This window comes from Homalodisca vitripennis, chromosome 2 (genome assembly GCF_021130785.1).
Source record: "Homalodisca vitripennis isolate AUS2020 chromosome 2, UT_GWSS_2.1, whole genome shotgun sequence".
Taxonomy (NCBI): domain Eukaryota; kingdom Metazoa; phylum Arthropoda; class Insecta; order Hemiptera; family Cicadellidae; genus Homalodisca; species Homalodisca vitripennis.
In genome coordinates, this window is record NC_060208.1 from 139,553,685 (window position 1) to 139,567,525 (window position 13,841).

At 33.0% G+C, this 13,841-nt stretch overlaps 1 protein-coding gene across 2 annotated transcripts in view; it reads left to right on the forward strand.

The window, feature by feature from the left end:
* Positions 1-13,841, forward strand: part of LOC124354821 (structural maintenance of chromosomes protein 5) — a 98,600-nt gene that overhangs the window by 2,305 nt on the left and 82,454 nt on the right. The window contains exons 1-3 of one of the 2 annotated variants that reach the window (XM_046805564.1): positions 5,619-5,726; positions 6,228-6,369; positions 13,289-13,438. In XM_046805564.1, coding sequence (XP_046661520.1) covers positions 6,271-6,369; positions 13,289-13,438 — 249 coding nt within the window. In that variant the 5' untranslated portion in view covers positions 5,619-5,726; positions 6,228-6,270. Of the gene's footprint in view, positions 1-5,618; positions 5,727-6,227; positions 6,370-13,288; positions 13,439-13,841 lie in introns of those variants that run through there. The other variant, XM_046805562.1, reaches the window with a different exon arrangement.

Below are 13,841 nucleotides of genomic sequence, written 5' to 3' on the forward strand. Positions count from 1 at the left end.
TGTCCCTGTCAAGTTGTTCAATAGGAATAAGGAAGGAATCTCTGCTCTGCCTTTCGATTCCCCCAAAAACCCACTGTCCCTGGATTCTTCTGCCGCGATTGTATTTTCTCCTTCCAAATTTGGCCTCATCAATTTCACCGACTGTCAGAGGACCAATTTTCTTCGACGTTGTTGAAATGTGATGGAAATAAACTTTGCGGCAGAAAGAATACCAGTCCAGTACAGAATTTGCAGAAACACCGAACTCCAACGAAATATAGCGTTGCCTTGGTGGTTTCAATGCAAAAAAGTGGTCACTAAACCAAAATATGTTTCTATGTCTAATCGTGTTCTTTCAAAATAGGAACCTGCTCAGGCCTTTTTTAAATTACAACATTTAAACTTTTTTTAAATACGAATTTTTCTGTTGCAACGAAACATCAAAGTCTTCCGAAACATCAAACAATATGTGACCGCACAATGAACAAATACACTGATAAAAAATTCCATTAAAAAGGAAATACAGTAGAGCGTCGATTATCCGAAAGTCGTTCATCTGAAACGTTGGTTAACCAAAAGCCAAATCCCGCTTAAATTTTACAGTAGGTTATTCCTATCCGACTTGGGTTGTATATTATGATTGTGAAGGCTCTTACTGTCGCCTAGATGGCGCTGTGTGCCTTTGTGCATGCCTACCACTTGTAACTCCTTCATGTACGATGTGTAACTCCTTCGCATCATTGGCATCGGTTGTATTGTTGAAAATCAAAGAATAGTTCATACAGTAAAGGAACCAGGCGGCAGGAGCGCATGCAGCATAACGCTGTGCGCGATCAACACAATCCACTATTCCACTGTTACGTACATTACTGTTCCACGTCCACCTAACCTCACTTTGTGCCACTGAAATCAGCGTTGTTTTAACCTGTGTGCTGTTATATCACATATATCTAATTTTGGGCTGATTTTGTACTGTTCCTATTTTATCTTATTTTAAGTACATTTTTGGTACTTTGGGATTATACCGACCACACTAGTATGAAGAACACAAAAATAGAAATTTATAGAAACAAACATGATAGAACGAAAAAAACAACTCTTCAATTACAAAATTACAAACTTACAAGCATTTCCAGGTATTGTGATCGGTATTGTTGTCGCTGTTATCTTATCTTTCTCGAGAATCCTGATTACGGCAGGCCGCGCGGCATCACGTGATTTGCACGGTACATAATTGCCTTTCCATTACAATTCAATTTATATTTCTGATTAGCCCCTCTAGAATTTGATATTTTACTGATAGGTACTATCTCGAGGGATGTTTTTCTTTCATCGACATCAGCGCGGGGGCAGCACCGAAGGTGCTGCCAAGGCCCGCGCTGATGGCCGGAGGCACTCGCATTTTGGGTGGCGGAATGTGATCAAGAATAAAAACAAGTTTTTAGTGTTTTTTTAATAAAGAGTTTAGTTTGGTAAATGATTGTTTTTGTTGAATTTTTGTGTTTGGAGAAATGTAGAGGTAAAACACGGAAGTACAACAAAGCGATGCACCAGCTGAACGGGCGGCGAGACTGCAATCACGTTATCTACTAGACGCTCGACTTTGACCTCTGTCTGAGGATGGGGAGGGGTTTGCGATAAGACAATTCCTGTTTTATATTGACGAAATATTGTTCTACGCTAATCTAGTAATCAGTAGAAACGAAATGTGAAATAACGATTCATGTCTGGGTGTGGTCGGTATAATCCCAAAGTACCACATTTTTTACTGTTTCTACGATATCTAAAGTCACTGAGTCAAAGTATTTACAGTATATTGCTGTTGTGTATTCTAGTTAAAAAAATGTGTTTCTTTTTTCTGTCCCACCTATTTCCCGGTACTTTGGGATTATACCGACCACACCAGTATGAAGAACACAAAAATATAAATTTGTAGAAACAAACATGATAGAACGAAAAAAAAACAACTCTTTAATTACAAACTTACAAGCATTTCCAGGTATTGTGATTGGTATTGTTGTCGCTGTTATCTTATCTTTCTCGAGTATCCCGAGTACGGCAGGATGCGCGGCATCACATGATTATTTAAGTTTTTTGCACGGTACATAATTGCCTTTCCATTACAATTCAATTTATATTTCTGATCAGCCCCTCTAGAATTTGATATTTTAGTGATAAGTACCAAAGGTGCTGCTGAAGCCCACGCTGATGGCCGGAGGCACTCGCATTTTGGGTGGCGGAGTGTGATCAAGAATAAAAACAAGTTTTGAATATTTTTTTCAATAAAGATTTTAGTTTTTGTTTGGTTATGTTTGGTTTTGTTGAATTTTTGTGTTTGGAGAAATGTAGGGGTAAAACACGGAAGTACAACAAAGCGATGCCCCAGCTGAACGGGTGGCGAGACTCTGCAATCACGTTATCTACTAGACCGCTCGACTTTGACCTCTGTCTGAGGATGGGGAAGGGTTTGCGATAAGACAATTCCAGTTTTATATTGACGAAATATTGTTCTACGCTAATCTAGTAATCAGTAGAAGCAAAATGTCAAATAACGATTCATGTCTGGGTGTGGTCGGTATAATCCCAAAGTACCTATTTCCCTACTAGGTAAATAAAGAAAAACTAGAGGTTTTTACGGTGATGTTCGATTATCCGAAAAATCTATCATCTGAAATCCCCCTTGCAACAATTGTTTTGGATAATCAACGCTCTACTGTAATCTCGTTTCGGTCTAAACGTTAACTCCTAAAATGCTCAACAAAACACTCTGACACACACAATTCACTACGATTCGTTGAACCAGTGGATGGTTGATCCATGATTCACACGCACTTACTGAATATGAACTAAAGTACACTTGTGAAGCATTGACTACAGCCATGGAGCGCTCAGATAAGTGATACTCTATCAGTCCCGGCCACAGATAATATTGAAGTAAACAGATATCCAGATACAGCTCACAAACAGAACATTAAAGTATTAAAAACTTAACTATTTATACCCCTTAAAACCCTGTTATTTGTCATGTGCACTCCCAAAAACCATATATATTTTAGGACGACGAGGACGATCATGATCTGAGGTTGGGAAAGTACTGATTTAAAATCCCACTGGCCATCAATATGGGCTCCACCACCTTGCATTTTTGGTGAAAAAAGACCCTCATGAAAGTACCCAAATTTAAGCTCACATGAGCGCTCCTAAATGTCAACTTTAACTTTTTTAATATGCATGTATGTATTTATCTACTTTATACCCTAACAACAAATAGAAGATAGGGGTAGAATGGCCTCCTTCTCAATGTCAATGCTTCCTCTTGGTAGCTAGAAAACGAAAACCAACCTTCTTATGTAATTATCTCAGTGAGTCAAATAAAGTCTTCTTTCAGTATTTTGGTATTATCTGGGAACAAATTATTTGTAACAGATTTTTTTACCGTAATAAAACTACATTTTTAGAAAGAAAAGTCTTTAATTGACTTTTTACTTTAAATGGTTGTTAAGGCATGTAGTCTAATGTCGGGAAATGTTCAATCGGAAATGGCCATGGCCATCACTGTGGGCTTCGGTGGTGCCTTCAGCGCTCCCCCGCATTTCACGAGAAAGAAGAAAATCATCCTTCAAGATACCTAAATTCAAGCTAAGATTATGTGAGTGCTCGTAAAAGTCGAGTTTAACTTTTTATACTTATAATACATTATATATATAGCCTAATAACAAATAGTAGATAGGGACAGAGTGGCCTCTTTGCCGACATCGCTTCCTTTTGGGTGGAAGAAAATAAGAACCGATTGTTATAATGAAATTTAATTTTCATAGTTAATCAAATAAAGTCTGTACTTTCTTATAATGTAGTTTTTTTAGGTCAGTAAGATAAAGTCTTCCAAAAATAGTACCCTCTGGATAACACCAAAATACTGGCAAATCTGTAATTGAAATTTGTGCAAGCATTCATCTTTGTATATTGGGTATTGGGTTTCACTGATAACAATCTAAAATCATGTACAATATTTATGATGTTGGTTTTGTTCAACACAATAAAGTTTGTTAATCCTATGGGCATTGTGGGCTAAGCGATCAGTATTGTTGTCTGAATTTAGAATTGTTTGTAAAGAGTGAGGCATTTATGGCATAGTATGGTTGGTTTTTATCTGCATTCAAGGCCACCCATTAAGCCTAATAATTTGATATTTTTAAGCTTTCACCAGCTATGTAGTGTTGGAATTGAGTTGTTGGAGTTTTTTTAATAATGTAATCATACAGCTGAATATTTATAAATAAGAAGTCTGTTTTTAAAGTAAGGGTCATTTCATATTAAATCAACATAAGGTATAAACATGACAACCTCAGAATTTTGTGAAATTTGGTATGAAGGTAGTTTTCATATAGATTAGAACATTTCTAATTTCCTCCTAATATTTCATATGGTTTCAAACTTATGGCTATGTAAAGTTTCTCAAAAGCCACATTCACAGCAACTAACATATTTTGAAATCATCATAGCTTTTCTTTTAATTGAGGTAGAGAGATGAGAGTAGTGTCATTTTACTCAATTTTGAATGCTCTTTATTTTCATGTACAACACAATATACTATGTTATAAAAAGATTTTTGAAAAATCAAATTAAAAATTTTGATTTTATCAAAAAGTGTATTTTTGAAAATAAAAAAAAATTTCGAAATAGTTCATATTATTGTTATATTATTATTATAGTGATTCCGATATAAATATAGCAGAAAGAGTTTTCCTGAAATTCAATTTAATTTATCCTAAATTTTATTTAAAAACTTTCACTTTGTAATATTTTTCAATTAAAAAAATCAAGTTGACATATCACGTGTTACAAATAGTATATAGGTGCATACATAATTAGCTTAATTTTGGTTTATTATTTCGTCTTTCTGACACCTGCTTTCATCTCAAATGTAGGCTAATTTAAATATTCACTTTGTAATATTTTTCACTTTTAAAGAAATTATTGATACAGTAATTGTGGAGATTTCCTGTTGTTAAATCAGGTAGCAAACTTCTATGACAGGACCAGTATTTTTAATTCACCATTCAAGACTAAGGACGGGCATGGTCTGTTTATAGGTTGCATCGCTCATTCTAAAAACATGACCACCACATAGTTGAAATCTTTTTATAGATAGCAGGTGCGAGTGATTTATTGAATCTTTGAAAAAGATTCAGATTTGAGAATCAATTGATGACATTTGACAACTAAATTTGTATAATGTGCTGAGATCTGTCATTTGTTTTTGGACCAAATTAATGTTCCTGTTCCATCACTTCCAGTTTAGCAACAACAACAGATGAAATCGTCCTTGTGTAGTAAATAGTGAATCATTTTTACGAGGAAATTGTCTTGCACATTGTGTCATCTGTCTGTCGTGATTTGTTGATTGATTCTGGTAAACAGTCATAAACAGAAACTGAAATGGCCTTGTTGAAGCCAGTTCTATTAATTATATGAGTGTTATTGTTATGTGGCTAGTAGGGAATTTACACAATATGTATATTTCTTCTTCAGAAATTTCTTTCTCAATTAGAACTTTTATTTCTTATTCTCAAGCTGAATGATTTTCTTTGTGAAAATTGCCTGTTTCTGTAATGGAAATGAACAAATTCCTTTCCATTGGTTGAGTGACGACGTTGAATCTCAGTTCTCAGCAGGTCTTATAAACAATACTCATTTCTTACATGTGAACAAAGGGAGTTCCTGTAATTAATTTTTGTTTCTAACTGGTGAGTTTCACCTTTTTTTGATTCAGCAGATTTTCGGTGTTTTCATGTTTCTGATTTTATTTTAGTCATAAGTTGATCTTTGTCAATCCCTGTACTGTTTCTGAGGATAAGGTTTATTATGATCATCTAAAGAACCTTGTCTTTGTTTCTTGTGGTAATCATAATATACATGTTAAATTATTATTCATGAATGTCGAATATGAGTATAAAGCCATCTATTACTAGTGGAGTAAGTGTAATTAAAATATATTGTCCATATGTTTTTACCCTTACTGTAATATTGGTGGCAAAATCTGTGTGTAAAAGTCATATTCCCTTCCCTTTCATATATCCTTTATAGCCCAAGATAAATTTTAAATAAAGAAATAAAAATGTAGTAAAACTCAAGCGATTACATTGTCTGTAGGCTATTCCTCTTGTTTATATTTTTATGTAGGCTACGTTTTTAAATTTTATCTTAAATTTATAATATTAAACATATAAAATAACTATTTTTTACAGAACTTACAAGAGCATAGAATGTCATCCTTGTGCCAAATTGAACATGATTGTTGGTCCAAATGGTACAGGAAAGTCGTCACTGGTCAATGCCATCGTTTTGGGACTTGGAGGGAAAATAAATGTCATTGGTCGAGCAAAACAGGTAGGTTCAATAGTCGAATCAAATTCTATATTGCTTTAAAACACTGCTCATAAAATACATAACTATGCAAAATTCTTGTTCTGTTTTAGTTTATGGCAAGCTTGTATGGGAACTTACCTATCTGCAAATTGTGTGCTCAGAATACAAAAACATTGAAATTGTCATTCTTCGGCTATGGTGAAATAAATCAAGGCAGTCTTGTTAATGCTAATCATTAAATTATTTTTGTGATTTATGTGGTTATACAAAATTGTTGATTTCCATTACATCATGAAGGTCAAGAATATTTTATTGTCATCCCACTTAGAAATGTATTGACAAAGTCATAATTTAATAGAATGTACCTAAAAGCATACATTAGAATATAAATACAAATATAAACACATAAATTTAAACAATGGCCTACAAGAATACAGCGTACAAAATTATTTAGCACATAAGAAGCAACAGGGCACAGATTTACGTGAAAATACAATCACTTACAATACAGGAATATATTTCTTCTATAGAGTAAAAAGCTTTTTGTTTTTACCATTTAGACACAGTTGTTTTAACAGTTTCACAAGAAATGTCTCTTACTACTGATGGTAACTTACTAAAGAGTTTGATGCTGAAATGCAGGTATGTATTATGTTTTTTTTACAGCCTAGCAAACGTCTGATTTATCAAGTCTTGGTTTGTGATATAATGATTGTGGATTGAGCTTACCAAATTAAATAATTATAGATTTTTTGTATATACATAAAAATTAGTACAAAAATAGAGGGAAGCATAAGTATATCATGTTCTAAGTAATGTTGTTTACAAGTATCACTGTAACTAAGATTAAAAATTCTCTTTAGCCCCATTAGATGCATCCCAGAGAAGGGTACCATACATAAGGTTAGAGTGGAAAAGAGGAAAATAGGCCTTTAAAACTAAATTGGGACTGGTACAGTTTAATTTTTTAAATTAAAAAGATAACTCTTAGATAAGCGAGGACATAAGACATGATGGGTTCTCCAGGTGAGCTTAGAGTCACGATGGAGACCTAGTAACTTGATAGACTTATTCACAGAATTTGTACCTAGGCTACAAATGATATCTTCTGGCTTATCCTCATTAACTCTTAGGTTATTCGTATTTTACAATATTAATGACATTCCAGGCTGCTGTAGAAGGGTTTTGTGATTACATTACGTGGACTATTTATCATTAGCATTCATTTTTGCTAGTTATAAACATGTTCTTTATAAAACTTCTCAACTCTTAGGATTTTATAATAGTCTAGGATCATTTTTAATTTGAAATGAAATCAAAATGTTTATTCTCTCTTCACAATCAATTAATTGTAACAAAACAACAATAATATTATATTTCTATACCTAGTTTTTGATCAAATAAAATGTTAATTTATTAGGATGTATTTTTCTATTCTTGAAAACAAATGTTATAATAGGTATTACTAAACGAAACAGAAATATAAGCTGTTGCAGAACTGCTGAGAGAATAAATACACATGCAAGAGAAGATAAATTATTCTGTTTTTGCGTGAGAGTCACCAGTATTTTATATTTTCAATTTGGAATTTTACTGTTGTCACCTGTTAAGCTAGACAAACATGCACACACACATCCGCACATCCAATATGAAAACATATGCTATCACATGTAATATCATTGCCGTATCTATTCCATCGTGTCTCTCTTGAGGCAACTACTTTTGAGGCAAAAATAATTTATGTAAAAGTAAATTTGTTTATAACTTTTATTTTTTTGAATAGATTTTTTAGTTATTCTTTAGAGGAACATATTATGTTACTTGTTTGGTTATTATTATTATTGTTTAATAAAAATGTAGTTAGTAACTAGTTTAATACAGCAAACAATTGTTCAAATTGATTAGTATCATGATTTAACAGCCAATCCTTGACATGGATTTTTAAGGTTTTCATTGTGGGTGAATTTTTAATGTAAACAGGTAAACTATTGTAAAACTTGGGTCCGAGGTATATAAAAGACTTGTGCAGCAAAGAGCTATTCACTCTCAGTGACCTGATCATGCCGATCTGCCTGGTAATATATCCTCCATGTGTTGTTTGCAGATCAACATTGACTCCTGGATTACCACTAATTTGGAAAAATAACCATAGCACTTTAAAAACATATAGATGCCGCAGTGGAGGTATTTTTATCTTAAAAAACAATGGAAAAGCATGTTCACGTCAATTTTTCTGAAAAATAATTCTGATAAAATATTTTTGAATACTTGTAATTTTCTTTTTAAGTGTGATGGAAATGTACTGCCCCAGCATGACAGACCATAGTTTAATTTAGAATGAACAAATGCATAATACATTTTTATTAATACATCGTCATGACAAAGTTGTCTAATAAAATAAAATTTTCTAAGGAATACAAGTAAATATGTTCTAATTGTTTTTACATGTACTTTCCAAAGAAGGTTTTCATCAATGTGGAGTTCCATGTATTTCACAGTGTTGCCCTGAGTAAGGGTGACACAATCACATTGATTCTGTTGACAACTCAAATTATGGTACTTCAAAGGTTCATCATAATTGAAAGTTTGAGTTAATGAAAAATTTATATATAATGATTTCTGAGCATTTAATGCAAGTCCATTGTTACTAAACCATAATCGAAGATAGTATAGATCTTGTTGTATATAATTCCACATAAGTCGTTTAGTTGGAGCACTATAAGATAAAGCTGTATCATCAGCGAATCCAGTTAGTTTTCCATAAAAGGGGCTTCTATAAAGATCATTAATAAAAATTTAAAATAATATGGGACCCAAAACAGATCCTTGCGGCACACCACACATTGTGCTAGTCGAGCTTTCATAGCTACCAATACAAACAAATTGTTTTCGCTCACGGAGGTATGATCTGAACCACTCATGAGCTAACCACACACTCCCGCCCTAGCCAGCTTTTTTAGTAACAGCTCATGGCTGACCGTGTCTAAGGCCTTGCTGATATTCAGAAACAAACCTGATGCTTTGGAACTTTTTGGATTATTCAAATTTAATTGAATTTGTGATATAACATTTTGTAGAGCCATTTCTGTGTTCATTCCCTCTCTAAAACCAAATTGTGTTGAAGCTATAAAATTATAATGGTCTAAAATTGGCAAAAGTCTTGATTTAAAATTTTTTCTAATAATTTTAAGAAAACTGAAAGTTGATATTGGCCTATAGTTTTCGACAGACATACTTTGTCCTTAAACACAGGCACAATTTTGGCAATTTTTAGTTTTTCAAGAAACACCCTCTCACTCAAACTCTTATTAAAAATATGAGTTACAACTGGAACTATGTGTGGAGATATATTATTTACTATGAAACTAGAGATAGAATCAGCACCAGGTGCCTTATTTCCAAATATCGAGTTTATCAATTTTACTAATTCATTTTCTGCTACAGGAAGCCAAAAAAATGGAATGAGGAGGCAAGTAAGTCCTGAACAACCCCTCATGATAAAGTCTTTGGTCCTCATTTGGTTGCTCAAGTGAGGCAGCTAGATCAGTAGCTCCACTAATAAAAAATCTGTTAAATTCATCCACAATTAGTTGCTGATTACTTGTCAATTCACTGCCTATCTCTTGTGTTAATGTTTTGTCAACAGATTTCATCGCTGGGACTAGCCCACTCAATTTGTTAATTATATTCCACTGCTGATGTGGGTTATTTGAACATTTATCAAACAACCCCTTGTAATAACGCTTTTTAGAGTCTTTAGTCCACTTTTCAATTTTCCGTATAAAAATGTCAAATTTAACTTTTAATCGCTTATTGGTAGGCTCGCGTCTTAATAATTTAAGCAGTCTATCTCGATTAGCCATAGTTTTAAGAAGACCATTTGTCATCCATGGTTTCAATTTTTTAGATTTATTTACGTTGAATTTACTTTTTATTTCAATTTTGGAGAGGGCGATCACCTTGTTTATAATATCAATAAACTTATTAAACAAGCTGTAAACATCACTGCTCATAAATAAACTATCCTAAGATTCAAGCTCTAACAGATTGTTTAACATTTTTAAGTCAGTGGAATATCTACGCTTACTAAGCAAATTATTTTTTTCAGTCTTGTCTACACATACAGACAGGCAGATAGTGCAATAATCCATAAATTAACGAGTCTATGACAGCTGGAATAGGCATGGTAGGCTGCTGAGTTCTAAACAGGACGTGATCTATACAGCTAGTGGTAGTGTCAGTAACCCTAGTATCAACGTCAATTAACTGCTCAAACCCGAAACTACTCGTAATCTCTATATAGTTATCAATATGATTGTTATCAAGCTTAGTATCAATGTTCATATCTCCCAGACAAAAAACAGTACTTCCGCCTATTGCATCCAAACATATCTTAAAATGTTCTAAAAAATAAGATATTGACATTTCATGCCACCTATAGATTGCTAAGATAAAAAATGTATAATTATTACTGAGGGTATAACTCGCCAACAACGAATCAGCTCCTCAAAAACTGACTTCTTGTCGCTGACATCTTATGTTAGATTTATAATAAACTATTATTCTGCCACATCTTTTTGTACTGCCAACAGCTATCATATTATATCCGTCAAGTGAAAACACTGAGCCGTTATTCTCAGTGGATAGCCATGCTTCAGTCAATGTAATGATATCAGGCTGGACAGTAAACCCATTGGCGACCGCCATAAACAAATCAAAGTTCTTTCTTACACTTCTGATGTTCTGATGAAACATGAATAAATATTTTGGTTGATTAAAGTCAGCATTAAATGATTCAACACTAGAGTAAACGTTTTTTGAGACATGGCATTAAGGTAAGAGTCAACGTTATTCTTATTTAAAAGGTTAATTACTTGTCAGTGACAATACACTATCCCCTATCAACAGTCAATTAATCACCTGCTAGTTAATAAGTTTTCTCATCTCATGTTTGCTTATAAATTTAGAACTTAGGTAGGGCCTAATTATTAAGATAACACAAAAATCGTGACAAACAATAAATAAACATGGCCAATAAGAGATAATCGAGAAAAATAACTAATGTTAATAAAATTAAACTGAAACATTTGCACAGAGCACCTAGACAATCAGATACAAATCATACCAGCAAAAACAAGAATTCATGTACACGAGACAACCAAGATGGCCATATATAATTGATAATTAGTTTGTTTTTATATCCGATATGTTTACCTTCTTTCAACAATGTAAAAATTAAATCTAAACATTGCAGCTAATTTATATGTATTCATATTAAAGAAGTTGTATTTTAATATCTGCCAACTCACATAATTTAGTCGTTATAGAGATTTTATATTTCTCAGCATTTCTCTTACAAAAATGAACAGATCCAGCAATGTAACAAAACATGTATATTACAACAATCTAAATATATTGACGTACTTCAGTGGGTGATATAAAACTAACAAATAACAATTATGAATATAGATTTCAAAACATTACTGATGAAAACTAACATTTACTACTGCTAGGATACTAAAAAATGGAGTAACTGATCCTTCACACTGTCAAAATAATAATAACAAAATTATATATATATATATGTTTTTTTTAAATTTTCATCCATTTATCAATATATATATATATATATATATATATATATATATATATATATATAAAATGGCTATACATTTATTAAACACATACAAACAGACGCATATCTACATTAACTATTTGATATTAACTATTTTAATGTTTTGATAGCTTGTAGTAGGCTTTAACAAATAGCTTTGTTAGATATACATATTTAAATACTTTTTTAACAACTTGTATGAAATAAAGGATTGATCATTGGATTATATTCAAATTAACCCACCTCTAATATTTTACTCTTTTAATAATACCAAAAATATGTTAGGCTATTACGATATCCAAAAGTAATAAACAGTTCGACTGGCATTTAACTTTTGCCTGAGTATAAAATAAAACATACATTCTTCAAAAATGTTGATACAGACAAGGAAAATAAAATTTATAAAATAAACACCAAATTATTCCACCAAGAGTATTATAACTAATTAATTTATCATAACATACCCACGGATGTTTTATTCTTTTATGGTTCCCATTATTAAATAAACTCTCTCACTGATACTTTACGTTTAACTGATTATAAAAATAAATATTAATTTCTTTAAGCATAACTTACAGTTAGCGTCATACAAAGTTCCTCAAATCAGAAAAAAAAATTGCTTCAGTTCTCATTTTATGACTGCTGAAGTACATTTTGGGTCTGCTGCTGCTCCTCTTCCTTCGACAGCTGGCTGGGTGGAGACGGTGATCTATGTCCTCCTGATGTGTTACTGCCAAGTCTATGAAGGTCCTCTTACGTTTCAATGTTGTGTACCTGGGCTTTTTCATGCTTCCTGATGAAAATGCGTCTATTTCTTACCCATACAAACTGATATTGTGTTTCTCTTGCAAAACGTTTTGTCTCCCACAAAAGTCCCTTGAAGAAAGGTGAGAGATTTTCAGAGATAAAAATTTTTTATGCCATGTCACCTTAGAAGAAGGCGAAATTAGCTCTATTGCAGCCTCACCAATCAAAATGGGCAGTGGACAGCACTCTCTCATGTCCAGGCTAGCAACAGCCTTTATCATAAAGTAGTAATCCTTTAAGAGTTCATAATCTTTTTTAGAAAATGTCATACTTAATTTGTCAATGCTACTTAGGAGATTTATTATATATATTAATTTTGAATGCCAATATCAACTCAAAACTGCTCCTTGACCTTTTATTGAAAACAACAATTGAATGGAAATAAAAGATAACAATTAAGTTCTTCAACCTTACTATTTTTGTGCAACTGTGCATGTCTAGATTAATATTAGTAATTGTTATTTTGTACTGCCATAGTTTTGAGTTTTATTGGCAAGATTGTCATCAATATTTTTTCAGCTCTCTGCATATGTAAGAAGAGGATGTCAAACAGCAAAAATTCAAGTTGAACTCTATAGTGAGCCACGTAACTACATTATTTGCCGCATATTTACTGTAGATAACAGAAACAATTGGTGGATAAATGGAGAACATGTTTCGCTAAAGCAGGTAGGCTAAAATATTTTTCTGTAATTTATAATTTTCAAATATGGTAGTTTAGTGTTTTAAACAAAATCTTTAGTGCATTAAACTTATTAGTTCTCAAACACTCTAAAGCTTCTGACTTCATTGAGCTACCAACCTCTGTGAGCTCTCAGTTTTTTGGAACTTCCAGACTTCAAAAGCTCTGTCTCTAGGAGTTTCTGACTACCTGAAGCTACCATTCCCAGCCTCTGAGAGCTCTCAGACTTTACGATCCCTTAAGCTTCGGGAGATCTTGGCCTCTGAGAGCTTCCGGTTCTCTACCAAATCCTTGTCTTTGGGTGCCCCAAACTCAAGAACTCAGCCACTAGACGCTACTGACCTCTGGTAGAAGCCAACCTCTGTTACCATTCAAACTAATTAGAGCTCC